At 35.9% G+C, this 13922-nt stretch overlaps 1 protein-coding gene across 1 annotated transcript; it reads left to right on the top strand.

The window, feature by feature from the left end:
* The first annotated feature begins 4338 nt into the window (after window positions 1–4338).
* LOC107643899 (uncharacterized) lies at window positions 4339–13415 on the top strand. The gene is made up of 16 exons (XM_016347650.3): window positions 4339–4867; window positions 6260–6574; window positions 6656–6739; window positions 6861–6932; window positions 7070–7141; window positions 7260–7496; window positions 7902–8012; window positions 8103–8207; window positions 10553–10678; window positions 10772–10840; window positions 10929–11035; window positions 11404–11487; window positions 11594–11681; window positions 12163–12282; window positions 12457–12641; window positions 12761–13415. The coding sequence occupies exons 2-16, from the start codon at window positions 6461–6463 to the stop codon at window positions 13050–13052; spliced, it is 1866 nt and encodes a 621-aa protein (XP_016203136.1). The 5' UTR covers window positions 4339–4867; window positions 6260–6460; the 3' UTR covers window positions 13053–13415.
* The last annotated feature ends 507 nt before the right edge of the window (window positions 13416–13922 follow it).

Raw genomic sequence — 13922 nt, 5'->3', positions numbered from 1 at the left:
ATTCTGTTGGAAAATTAATTTTTTCGTGAAAAATGGTTACCGACGAAAAATCCGTCTGTAATTAGATGAACAAAAATGCTGCGTTTAATTATCTGTCTGTAATTTAAAATATTCCATCGAAAATATTGAATTAAACCTAACCTACCGCCCTCTCTCTCCGTGGCAGCCCCCTATTCAAACTCTATTTCGAGCTCCATTCACAAATGAAACACGAGCTTCTTCCTCTCTCATCGCACGAGCTACTTCTTCTCTCCGTGGCTGCTACCTTTGCTTCTTCCGCCGCTGCCGTCGCCGCCACTTGGGTCACACAATCTCTTTCTATCATCCCTTGCTCGCACGAGATCCTTCCGTTGCTGCTCTCGTCGGAAACAAGTTTTCCGTTTTTGGTGCTAAAGCATATTCAAGAAGCCTTTTCTCCAGACATGCTGCCAAAGTCTTTCTTGCACAAAGTCATCTTTGCTACCCTACATTTTCGGAGTTCTATTCTATTGTACCATCCCGTGTCATTACAAAAGACAAATAATTCTTTCACTTGGTATTTGGTTATTCTTTTTTATTATCCCAAGTTCAAAATGGGATAGATGATGACAGAGAATTATTAGAAATTTCATTAACATGATCGTGACAAAAAATATTGTACCTAGCCAACAATACATACTCAAAAGTGACCAAAATAAAGGCAATATTGCAATACCAAAAAGATTGTACTAAGCCACCAAAACTTATTCAATACAGACCAAAATAAAGGCAATACCAAAATATCCATCCAAATATATACCAAATATAAGTTTGTGCGTTAAATCATCTTAAATATAACCATCTCACAAAATACTAAAACCCTATAGTGAAAAACTTAATTTCCTAAGTCAAATCCACATAACAAGTGTCAATCAATAGTAATGGAACACACAAGGCCAATCATCTGTGAATCTGACAAGCCCCAGAAGTGTGCATACATATTCGGACTCTCAGCAAACTTCAAAATTGTCCTCACCACCTCATCATCACCGAACCCAACTATGTAAGCTTCTCACTGCCCTTAAACTTCTCGTTCACACCAACAATGACATCAGCAATTAGTTAGGCATTCTTTCTTTGGTCAGCGGAAGATTGCTGGATATGGTCAGCCATCCTCTCCGCATCCAAGCCACTAACTGCTGCTGCTCCCGTGGTTCTATCCCTGCCAAATATACCCTCCAGCCGGTAAAACAGAGGAAACGGCTTGCCAGGACTGTAGAACTTGGTTGGATGTGCCTGTGAAAATTTAAACCGAATTTAACAAACATATCTAAAAAAACACACGTTAATTCTGGTATTTAGTTTTTATTTCTCCATTTAATAATGCCACAACTACAGTTACAAATTAATGGTAGTTACTATCACTAACACAACATTGAGTAAGCTCTACCTTAAACCTTCTCCATGTGGGGTCAAGACAATCCTCTTCAACTGGTATAGCCTTGGCAAACAAAATGCTTTGAATACGTATTACAGCCTTTAAAACTTTATTAAAATACTTACTAACTGTCTCTCCGGACCTACAAAATCTAACCTGCAGGCTACGATTTTTCTTGTGATGCGCCTTATAATTAAGAAAGTTGCAACCTGCTCCGGCAGGCTTACATGACCATCCTCTTTAAGTCCTCCTTGAACTTGGAGCAACTCATACAAATTAGCAAAGGCATTTGTGTTCATTCTCAACTTCCAAATATAATTCCTATCACCCTCACCAACAATACGCTCTAAAGCCTCACATCTAGTTCTACTATTCATTCTTCCGCCTAACGACAGTTGGCCACTACTATCCCTAAAGTAAACAAATAGCGTAAGCACAAAGAAAAATATCAAATCTTCATGCTTGGATCTCATCTTTTCATAAAAACACACGCATGGCTTAATAATTTCCGATCGCTCCATGTCTCACTAGCAAAGTCATTACAGTAAAAAACGCATAAACATTCAAATAAATCTAAAAGACAAGATCAAGAAACTGGAACTAAAAGACAATTAACTCTATTTACTTCTCAATTTTAATTTAGCTTCAATTGGAAATCAAAAGAGGAAATACAATAGAAACACAATAAAAATAAAAATATCGATTTTCCTCTCTCATTTCATATACTGAAAATGACTTTTTCACGTATTTTAAGCAAATCAAAGTCTTCGTTCTAAAAGATGTTGTGGTTTAGATCGAAAGAGTTGTGTTAAGAATTATTACTTCGAATCATCCATGATTATCATACAAACTATATTAATGTCATTGAGATTATCTATTCTAAGAAGTTAACCAACAAAACGTTAAAAGGCTTAGAATTCATTGATCTAAACTGCAAAGTCTCATTGCAACCAGTTGACCAACTAAGGTGTGTAAAATTTAGTTAGTAATACTAATTAGCAAGTCCCCAATAAATTAACGGATTAGATTCTGAAAAATTAGTTGGAGTTATAATAACTAACAAGGTCTTAACAAGTCAACCAACTAAAAAGAGAAAAGTTAATTAGACTTGTGCATATTAAATAATTCAAATGAACTTAATAAATAACTAATTTCGAAGATTCAATACACTCAAGACTCTCTTATCTTTTACCCTTTAAGCTAAAATAAAAATTCTACTTCATTTGATAAGAGAGGGGTTTAGTAAAGATAACAGCAATTTAGTCAACTCCTGAAATATGTTAAATTTGCAAAACTGATGCTGATTAACACGTTCCCCCTAACAATGTGCAACCCAATTTCAAATAAAGTGATTGGTCCAGTTATATAAAATTTGATTAGCTATAGTTGAATATAATAGTATATTACTAGAGTGCCACTACTCTTAAACTATAACTAAGCTAATAAATTTTTCATCCATAGGATTTCAGAAATCACTGAGTAAGCTGGTTATAGCTACAACAATCATACATTTACAAAAAAATTACATAATTTCACATTAAACAGACGTAAATTATGCAAAAAAGAGCATCAAAAGTTCAAAATCAAAAGCTGCATAAACATGAATTCCAAAAAAACCAATCATGACAAAAAAATTTCATAAGAAGCACAGCACAAACGCAATTGATGAAACAAGATATGAGAATTAGAACCGAATCTACAGAAGCTATCTATGTATCTATATATTAGAACAAAGAACCAAATCGCATTGAAAAGAGCAAAAAAAAAAAAAGATTCTATCTATGCATCTATATATTAGAACAAAGAACCAAATCCACAGAAGCTAGGTCACATAAAAAAATTGAACGAAATTAGTAAAAAAATTTGGCTACAACTAACCTAGGTTATAGAAGCTATGACGGCGACAAGAAGGTGGTTGAACTCGACAGCAATAGGGGAGACTCTGCAACTAGGTTCCTCGAACGTTGTCCTGTGAAGGAGAAAATGAGGACAGGAGAACACGCGGCCTAGGAAGACGAACTTCGACGGCGACTCACTTACCTAGCGGTGGTTACGACGGCAGCGACGAGGTGGCTGTCCTGACACTGGTGATGCAGAGGCTGCAACCAAGTCTTCGAAGAACAAATGTGAAGATGGAGTGACGGCTGCTAAGACTGAAGCCCTAATCTGATTTGAAGAAGGTAAAGTTGAAATTAATTAATTAGAATGGGGGTATTTTGGGTACAAAATATTATTAAAGCTTCTGTCTCTGTCTTTAAAAATGTCAGTCTCCAGTGTCCCTACTTTTTGGAGGTACTGAAATACTGAAATTTTGGAGATAAAGACAAATTTAAGTGCCAGTCTCTAACTCAACAAATATAATACTGAGTTCTTATCCCCCAGTCTCAGTTCTAGTCCCTGCAAATAGAACTGATTTTTATGTAAAAAAAATATTAAATTATAAATTAATGATTTTCTTTTAGTAACTAAGGATCTTTTACACTTAGTGAGAGGTTTTTGGTTCAACATCCACTTCAAATATATTTTTATATAATTATATAACAAATACATATTTTGGTTCAACATCCACTTCAAATATATTTTTATATAATTATATAACAAATACATATATAGAGTGCGGGTTGGGTTGAGGCTCAACCCACGCTCTACCCAATCCGCATGAAAATCCTACCCGCACTCTACCTTTCCTGCTGCGGATGGGGTTGGGTACATATTGCCACCCCTACCTCAGAACCAAGGTTCTGAAAACCAGTTCGAACTGGCCGGTTGAACCGGTTGAATAAACCAGTATAAGAAACGAATCCGTCATATATCAAAACCAGAAAATTCAAAAACTGTCGTTGGACCGTTGAACCGGTCGGGAACCAGTCGATCGAATCGAACCGGGACCCGACCGGTTTTCTGAAATTTGCACAAAATGGCGCCGTTGGTTAGAGGACCCTAACCATTGACCAAGATGCGCAGCACCCTCTTGGCCTCTCCTCTCTCAGAGTCTCACTCAGCCACTCTCCTCCTTCCTCTCATCGAGCTCCCTCACTCCCTCACTTCCCTCTTTCTGGCCTCTGAACGAACACACTGAAGAACGCAGAGAAGAGAACTCGATCGCAGCTTGGAGGAAGCCCCGAAGCAGCCCTCTCTCATCGCCGTTCCTCAAAGTCCAGCCACCGCCGCCATCCGCATTGCTACAGCTTCGGCGCAACGTCGCCCTTGTTCACCGCGCGTCCACCTCCTTTTTGGCCAAGCTTCTGCCTCTGTTTTTTGGCCAACCCTTGTTCTCCCCTTTTTGGCCAACCCTTGTTCGAGCTGCTTAGCCCTCTGTTCGGTCCTCTACGCCGCGTGTTCGAGCCTCTGCTCCACCGCCTTTCAGCCACCGTTCAACCATTGTTCAGCTTCCGTTCAACCATTTCCGTCGCGTTTTAAAGCTCCTCCCTTCCCTGTTCTGCTTGAATTTCAGAACTGCTCCATCCTAGGGTGATTTTTTTTCCTTCTTCTTGTTCTTTCTTGTATTAATTATTCCAGTTATTGTTTTAATTGTTCATGATTAGTATGTTTTCTAGTTCTTATTTTGTTGTTGGTTTGCTGGAGTTTAAAATTTTAATTGTTCTTGTTATTTTGATTTTCAGTTTTAATTGATCTTATTAACTTGTTAATTTGATAAATTATTGTTTTGGTGTTGTTCTTTACCTTTTGATTGTTATATTGTGTTTTGCTGTTGTTGATTTAATCAATTGTTCATTGAGTGGAAGATAAAAACCTGCCATGTTAAAACTGCTCCTGCCATGTTAAACCTGCCATGTTAAAACTGCTCCTATTGGTTTAGTATGGCTAAATCCCTGCTTCCAAAGAGATTCTAGCACCATGCTTGGACCTTCTCTCTGAGGTTGGCCCTGTGATGATTAAGGATGTAAATCTTGTGACCCGCTTTAGGAATTAACTTTTTAGTTTCTTTTTTAAATTGGATATCGAAATTTTGTTTGTTGATGCTAGTAATTTTGTTTGTTGATGTGTGGATATATTCTTTCATATTCCTCACTAAGTCGTAGTAATCTGTATGCCTTTGATCCCATAGCCTTTGTGTTGTTGCATATTGGTAGATAGAACTTTTTATTTTCTTTTTTAAATTGGATATCGAAATTTTGTTTGTTGATGTTAGTAATTTTGTTTGTTGATGTGTGGATATATTCTTTCATATTCCTCACTAAGTCGTAGTGATCTGTATGCCTTTGATCCCATAGCCTTTGTATTGTTGCATATTGGTAGATAGAAGGTATCAAATTTTGTGACATATGGTAGTAACTAATAAGTAGAGTAGTTTATTCTTTTCTTTTCTATTATAGATATGTCGAATAGAACAATGTATATACTTTTGAAAACTAAATTGTTTCTTTTGAACCAAAATTTGGGTGATTACTCTTTTCTAAATATGCAAGCAATTCTATCTAGTTGGCCATGAAAGCTTTCATTTTCTTTCTAGTATTAGTTCGTGAATGACTTTGTTTTGCAAATAAAACAGTTGTGAAGTTACTGTGAAACAGTGGCACGGAATAGTCTCTCGCTCTTTCTCTAATTTATTTTCTATTTTTTTCTTTGGAAAATAACATATTAGGTATTTTCTTTGATTGGATGTAGAAGATAGTATATCTTTTTATGGTTTTATTCTTTATTGTAACAAATTTTGAATAATTGTTTGTTAGTTAATCTGGAACCTTGCTGTTAGTTATTTTATTTATTATTTTATTATAAAACGGTTATTTCGGTTGAACCACAATTGAACCGGTTGGACCAATAAATTAGAGTGGTTCAATGACCGGTTCGGTTTTCAGAACCTTGCTCAGAACCCTTTTTCCTGTTGCCTCTTCTTAGCCGCCATTCCCTTCTCATTAACGAAGAGGTAGCAGCTGCAGTAGCTGCCAAAGTTCTTTACCCTCGCCAACGAAGACGTGGACACCATACGCTGTTCCGTCTTTTGTCGTTTCATCTCTCTGCAAACGACAACAACGAACTCCGTTTTGTTTGCATCGCGTTTTGCGTTTTGCATTTCGTCCCTTTTTTAAACTCGGCTCAATGGGAAGGGTTAGTGGAGCCGAGAAGCAAGAGTTCAGTGAGATGGAGAACGCTGAATTCTCTGATTTGCAGCTAATTTGTCATGTTAGAGATGCACTTTCAGCAGTCACTTTGGTACGTGGAGCAAAACATCATTCTAGAATCTTTTTTTTTTTTTTTCTGAAAATTAAAATGGTGGATTTTACTCATTCTTAGGGTGATAGAGAGAATTATGACGAGCTTGTTGGTTATTTGCACCGGAAAGAGAGTCTTAATCCCGATGATATTGCTCTACTTGAGGTCAGTTCTTACATTAGAGCACGTGGAGATTGTGACATTATATATATACATTTTTTATTTGTGCTAATAGATAGTGCTGACAATGATGTTGTGATAATATTTGATTTGATGATGGTTACAGACAACTTTGAAGGCACTCTCTGGAACAGTCTCATGCATAGATTCTGTTCATCACGAATCTCTTCTTTCTGCAGTAAGTTCTTTTTCACATTGGACTTGTTGCTTGTGTTTATGTTTATCTTGTGCTTGAAGTGTGGAACTTGTTAATGTTGGAAGGAAATGGACAATTTATAAAGATATAGTTGTTCTCACTGAAATTGTTTTTGCCAGGTTTATAGAATGAGCCTGTGGAATTATGGAACTTCTATTATGGATGCACTGATTGAGCTGATTGTATCCTTGGTACGTGTTTCCTTTTTGTTCTTTCCCCTTTTATCTGTGTTATTAGGAGCCATTTGCAGAGTTTTAATGTTCTATAAAGCTTGTTTGACTTTTCTTTTCTTTTTTACCCTATTTGAAGGCTGCTTCGAATGGGAAATATATTGATTGGTCTTTGGAGTTGCTTGTGAATAACTTCACTCCCCCTTATCACCTCATGGATAGTTTGAAGCAGGAGAGTGGAATTGAAAAGAAGAATAAAGTTCTGTCTCGTGTGCATGCTGCTTTTGAAGCCATAGCTGTTTTGGTGCCTCTTGCGCCTTTGCGACTGTCTCCAATAGTTGTCCAGAGGATGCCCTTAATCTACAGTAAGGGACCGGTGAGTTCAAATTCCACTTCCATCCACTGCCATCGGAAGTGTTTAAGCAACTGCTTTATGCTAGTTGCTGCTCCATTTTGTGAATTTCTTGTGTTGTATGTGATGGACTGTCAACTTGGTTGATGGCAATTAGCATCCATCTAAGCTTCATTTTTGTTTTACAATGTGGAGGCATTATTTACTCTTGCACTCTGAAATATGTCGGGTTGCTCCAGTAATCATTTACATGCTTTTGTTGTATGCATTTTGATGCCAAAACAATATAAGGAAACCAATATATTAATTTGAGGAGCATTTCTAATTATCAGATTTCTTTTATTTAGCTTTTCAACATATGTAAGAAGAACTAATTCAATAATTGCAGTATTTTGTCCAAGTTTAACTTGCATCTTATGATACTTGTAGGAGATTCTCATGTACGTGGAGAACATGTTAAAGCTGGAAAGTGGTGCAATTGGAGAAATTGTTGGCGTTACGATGCTGCCTGCTATTGTAGATAGGTTGATAGAACTTGATGTATGTTGGTTAAGTCACCCTTTAAGTTTTCGTTAAAAGAAAAGTGAGGGCAGTTGACCATTAAATTAATCTCATTTGATCTATTTTCAGGTTGAAATTGGATGGGATGGCCTCTTGCAGGAAGATGCCAAAGGCATATTTGAAATGGAATTAGAGGATGCCGAATTTGCGGATGGGGATGGGGATGATAATATGGTATGGTCCAAAATTTTTAATTTTGGGTTCATCTTGATGTCTCTTTTTTTGTAAAATAGAATTTTGAAAATTAAGAAGATGCTCCTCTTAATTGGTTAGATAAAAAAAAATGAAATTAAGATTTCGGCAGGGGGAATCTCTTACTCTGTTTAACATGCATTGTCTATAATATAGAGTGTGCGTTTGTGCGTTATCTAGTAGAGTTTTGATAATTTGCATTCCATCTCTTATGCTTTGTGAAATGAAAAGATTGAATGAGGTTGTTATTATTGCCTCATAGTTCCATAGTCATCCATTGATGCTAGTTCATGCTGCTGAAATGGTGCTTGCTAGAGTAATATGGAGGTGTGAAAGACACTTCTTTTTGCAAATTCTCTGTCTGAAGTTTGATATTTCATCTCCTGCCTCTTTTTTATTGGTTTTATATGTTGTGTCATGGAACATGGACAATGATCTGCCTGTAAATTTAATTAGCCATATATTCTTCTGATTAATTCAATCATTTCACTATTGGATGACCTGAAACACAATTACCCACCAAATTTTGTCCTCTTCAATACATCTGTTAGCAATTTCTTAGCAAGAGATTTAAGATGGATGGTGATGGGAAACAGGAAGATTGAAGTTTATCATTCTGAAATGCAAGTTGTGGTCAATCTGACATAGGTTGGTGTTTCGATGGTGATTTTGTCAGAGCATCCCTGTATGTATGTTTATAAGGCTGTGGAAGCAGCCATTAGCCCTATCAAACTATGAAAAGCCTTATTCTGGTGTTTGCCTGTTTCAGGCTAACATGTCAAGCTGATTGTATTCAGGCTTGGCTTGATCAGGCTGTGGGTGTAGTTAAGTGGCTTTGTGAAGTGGCAAAACTTCATATGGTGAACTCAGGTACTCTAACTCTCTGTATATCATATACCAAGTTGGAATCGAGTTGTCCATGATAAGTAATTTTTTAACCATACTAGATATGTCCTATACATGTCTCAATTGCAATGTTTTGAGCTGTCAATATGGAAGACTGAAATTTGTTCTGGTCATTGTGATATTTTCTAGATTTGAGATACGTGTAAAGATGTTCTGCTTTCGATTTTTTGTGAATCTATATACCACTGTTTTTTCTCCCGTATTTGGGAGCGGGGAGATAAATACTTCGTAACTTCATGCATTGTCACTTTGAATGGATTCAAACTTCTGAACTTCTACTGCACCCAATGTTCAAAGTCTAACACAACTCTTAGGCTTTGTTTGTTTGAGAAGAAAATGGAAGGAAAGAAAAGGGAGGAAAGGAAATTGGAAGGAAAATGATTATTTTCTATTGTTTGGTTGAAGAGAAAAATTGGAAGGGAAAAGTTGAATAGGATAAAAAAGTTGATGGGACCTGCCAAATTTTTTCTCTCCAATATTGGATGGAAAAGTGATGGAAAACATATTATGTTTCTCTACTTTCAATATTACCCTTTCTCTTTTTTCAATATATTTTATAATACAAGGATAAAATTGTCTTTTTATAACATTTCTTTCCTTCTTATTTTCCTTTCATCCAACCATATCTTTAAAGCACAAAGGGTTATATTACTACTATCTTTAGGCAAGAGGCACCAATACTGTCTGCTTGCTTAAGAAAGGTGTTGATATTGTTTAAAGAAAAATAGAGCCTCGTAAATATTGGCAGTTGTATTCAGAAAGTGATTAGAATGATTGTTTATATAGGAAAGAGACCAAGAAAGCAGCTCGGCCATAGAGTTATCTCTTCTGCCATAAACTACAATTCCCAAGAAGGGAAGTCTTTGTGCAGTAAACTTGTAGTGGACAGGTGTTAGTGCTAAATACGTAGTATACAATTTGGAATCACATTTCCGTATACAATTTAGAAAAGTTACGATATGATACTAATTAGAGTTTTGCCAGTTCATCATTTTTCCTTTAGCAGTGATCATTTGAGCTCTCCCTTTATAGTACTCCCTCAGCTTTAAAGTTCATTAACCTAAGATCATGGATGAAACTCCTTCCTGTCATGGCAATGCCATGCTCATGCATTAGATTTGAATCTTTGTTCTGCAGTCAGCTCACTGTTAATTTTTCAGCCAACTTCTGTGTGAATTGCAAGGTTTTGAAAGATGAATGTAGTTAGGTTCTATTAGGCTATTGGCTCATCTATGAGCAATATATTTCCAACTTTTATTCATTATGTACTTCCTCAAATTTACAACATATGTTAGTTGCCAGTCTATATATCATTTTATTAATGGAAATATGTGTCCAAGATTTTGTCTTCACTTGTGTGTGTTTCACAATATCATATATCTTGTGTGCTGCCTCGTGGTTGTTTTTTATTTTATTTACAGCCTGCTGCAGAATATTTAAATAGGAAAACTTTGGAGGGAAACACAATTGCTGAGAAATTAGATAGCTTGATTGAGCTTACTTTTTTGCATCTCGAGTCCTGTCAAAGCAGTGGCCGTTTGTCTGAGGTATTTTCTGGACGTTACATATAGTTGCTTTAATTACTTTGTATTATATACTTAACATCTAATCATCTATATGTTCATTAAATTATTAATTAGGTATTTGATGTTCTACTGAGATCATTTCAAAGGACTATTTTGAATGCCTACAAGTCAAAGTTCACCCAGGTACGCTTCTCTCTCTCTCTCTCTCTCTGCTGTTTAAAGTTGGTAATGCTTTGTGAAATACATTATCAATGCCTTTATTTTGTTGCAGTTTGTGGTGTTCTATGCATGTGCACTGGATCCTGAAGATTGTGGTGTGAAGTTTGCCATGGTTCTTACAGATATGTTTCTTAGCAATTTTAATCCCCCCAATACTAGGTACAATTGATTTTACATTGTGGCCGAAACTTGAAATTAAAGTTCAAGTGCCTGTCAGCACCAATTGATGAACTCTTAAAATTTTTTGCGCCCCTTTATTGTGAAGTGTCGTAATTGATGATAGTGTCGTCATTTGTATTTTTTATTTTTGATTGATCATTTTTTAACTGTAAATGATCTAATGCTTATCAAATGGAGCCCCTTAGCAGCTTATTATATAATTTAATTATTTAATTGAACTTAAAAGATTGACTGTTCTCCTTTTTATTGAATTATTTGTTGTTTTAACATCATTTTGTGAAAGATGAGCATTGTATAGACTTCACATATGAGTATATGACATTGCTAGTTGTTTTCATTTATCGCAGGATGAGTGCTGTTGCTTATCTTGCTAGTTATTTGTCCCGTGCAAAGTTTGTTTCAGCTGCATTGGTTGCTAGCATCTTACAAAGGTTTGGGATCTTCTTGTTTCCTTGCATTGCCAAATTTTTCCTGTCTTATCATATAACATAGGAAATAGAGCTAACTTGATGTGATTATCTTTCAATGAGGTTTCAGATTGGTTGATTGGTGTCTTAACTATTGCCAGTCACATGATTCCGTTATGAACCCGCGAGCACATCAAGTTTTTTATTCTGGTTGTCAGGTATGCCGATTAGCATTTGACCTTCTATTCTTGCACGTGGTGATGGAAGGGCTATAAATCTGATGTCTTGACATTAATTGGGCAAGTAATGCAGCAGGAATGATATTATAACATTCTAAAAATTCTCTTTAAAACTAGGTATAATTAATTTCTAGAAATATTTAAAAGAATTCTTAATTTAGGAATTAAGGGGATGCATGGCCGAAATTGTTAGGAAGATAAATCATTTGCCATGGTTTGAAAGCTTCCTGTTAGTGTATCCTTTGATATGTGCTTTTGAGCCCTCAATCCTCTGCTGTTTATTGTAAGCAATTGGTTTGGTTTGGCTACCTTACAAATTATTTTAACCTGGTTAGAAAACCTAAGTATTTCTGTGAACAATCATTCATGTTGTTGCTATCATGTTTTTTTATTTTTATGCTTAATTTCTTTTGGTAGATAATTTGGATTTTGGTGTTCATAAGCTTGTTTTTGTGAGCAGGCTCTCATGTACATGCTGTGTTTTCGAATGAGATCTCTGATGGATGCTCCAAGGCTCAAAATGCAACTTCTAAATATGCCCATGGAGCCAATCTTGCAACATAAATTGAATCCTTTGAAGGTAATGAACTTCTCAAAAGCTATCATGGTTTATAGAGAGTATAACATGCTAAGATTTTATGGATAGTGATATAATCGCTGAAGACTGGAATGATTTTGGTTAATTATTGTTATTTTGCTCCGACCTTGATTATTCTATCTAAAATGTATAATTAAGCTGACATTTTTCCAACAGGTTTGTCTACCTACTGTAGTAGTGGAATTCCTAAGACAAGCAAAGGCTGCTAAGCTCTTCATGACATCAGAATCATTTGCCTTTGATGATATGCTCGAATCTGATCTTTCGAGGGCATTTGGTGGGATAGATAGGCTCGACGCGTTCTTTCCTTTTGATCCTTGTTTACTGAAGAAAAGTGAAAGGTTTGTAAGCTAGTTCTATGAAGGAAAAAAATCGACAGATTTGTCCAAACTTTTTTCCTAGTTTAGTTGTTGATGCTGCTTCTTCTGCCTTCCACTCTAAATTCCGTTGCTGTTTACAGTTATATACGGCCACATTTTGCTCGCTGGTCAAAGATCAAATGTGATGGTGCCAACGATGGCGACCTCAGTGAAAGTGGCAGTGATGCATCCGATGACGAATTTGTCGACATGAATGAGAATGATATGATTGAAGATGACATGACAGTGAGTGTACAAGCAGGTTTGGATTTCGACCCCGACTTGAATAGAATGTCTATCACGCCCAAGAACAAGTTTCTGTTACATTTTCAACAGCAAAACGCAAGAATGCCCGCAAGAATCAGACCATCCACTAGTCCAGAGTCTTTGTAATGAAATTCTTGTGGCGAAAAACATGTCAATTTTGCAATGTTTTGGCGTGGCAGGATTAGGAAGTCTATGTTGGTGTTCTTTATAGTGAAGAAAACGGGGGAGCATTGTGCAGTGTTTTGGGGTATTTTTCCCCATATTCAGGGCAATTGTAAGTGTAGTTTTTAACTTATGTTCACTTTGTGCTGCCTATTAAGAAAATGAGCAGAGTAGCCAACATTTTTAGGATTCCGCTCGTCGTCACTATCTTGTAAATTGTAATAGTAGTGTTTCAAAATTAACTACTTTTTTTTTTTGGACGGGAAAATTAACTACTTGAAAGTAATATTATTTATTTACTTCAAAATATATGGGCCTTTTGCCTTAGAAGTTGTGCCGTTCGTTGGGTTTCGTATTTTTGGTACCCACAATAAAATTCTAGTGAAAGGAAGGAATACGTCCTTCTTTGAGATGTGGAAGTTCTACCTTCTTTTATTTACATAGCCGTACTTAATTTATTTTCTTTAGACCATTGTAGTCTTGTATTTGTGAAATTTTTAGGGTGTTTTGTATTTTTTGTATTTTTTCGCTAAAATTTCACTCTATTTTTGTTACGTAACTCAACCGATGACTTTAAAATATGTGAAATGCTAGTGGAAAAAAAAGTTGATTAGAGCTCAAATGTAAAATGAAAATATAAGTATTGGTGAAAATTTACATCCGGTTGTTATCATGTAAAGCTTTTAGGTGAGAATTAGATAATTTGATATATTTAACTAAATTATTATCTAACGGATTTTTAACTATAAATTTTACATAAAACCAATTGCATCCGAGTCTTTATCACAAGTAAAAGACATTAATTATTTACCATTTTATCTTATTTCAGTTGCA

This window comes from Arachis ipaensis, chromosome B5, assembly GCF_059453495.1.
Source record: "Arachis ipaensis isolate K30076 ecotype BB chromosome B5, ASM5945349v1, whole genome shotgun sequence".
NCBI lineage: Eukaryota > Viridiplantae > Streptophyta > Magnoliopsida > Fabales > Fabaceae > Arachis > Arachis ipaensis.
The sequence above is the reverse complement of the archived record's forward strand: the minus strand, read 5'-3'. Positions and strand labels throughout refer to the sequence as shown.

What these genes read in the sequence shown, in the direction of transcription:
- LOC107643899 (XM_016347650.3), top strand. Translation starts at nt 6,461, where the DNA reads ATGGGAAGGGTTAGTGGAGCCGAGAAGCAAGAGTTCAGTGAGATGGAG. An exon ending in GCAGTGGCCGTTTGTCTGAG is followed by an intron (nt 10,679 to 10,771) that starts GTATTTTCTGGA and finishes ATTATTAATTAG; the next exon opens with GTATTTGATGTTCTACTGAG. An exon ending in TTACTGAAGAAAAGTGAAAG is followed by an intron (nt 12,642 to 12,760) that starts GTTTGTAAGCTA and finishes TGCTGTTTACAG; the next exon opens with TTATATACGGCCACATTTTG.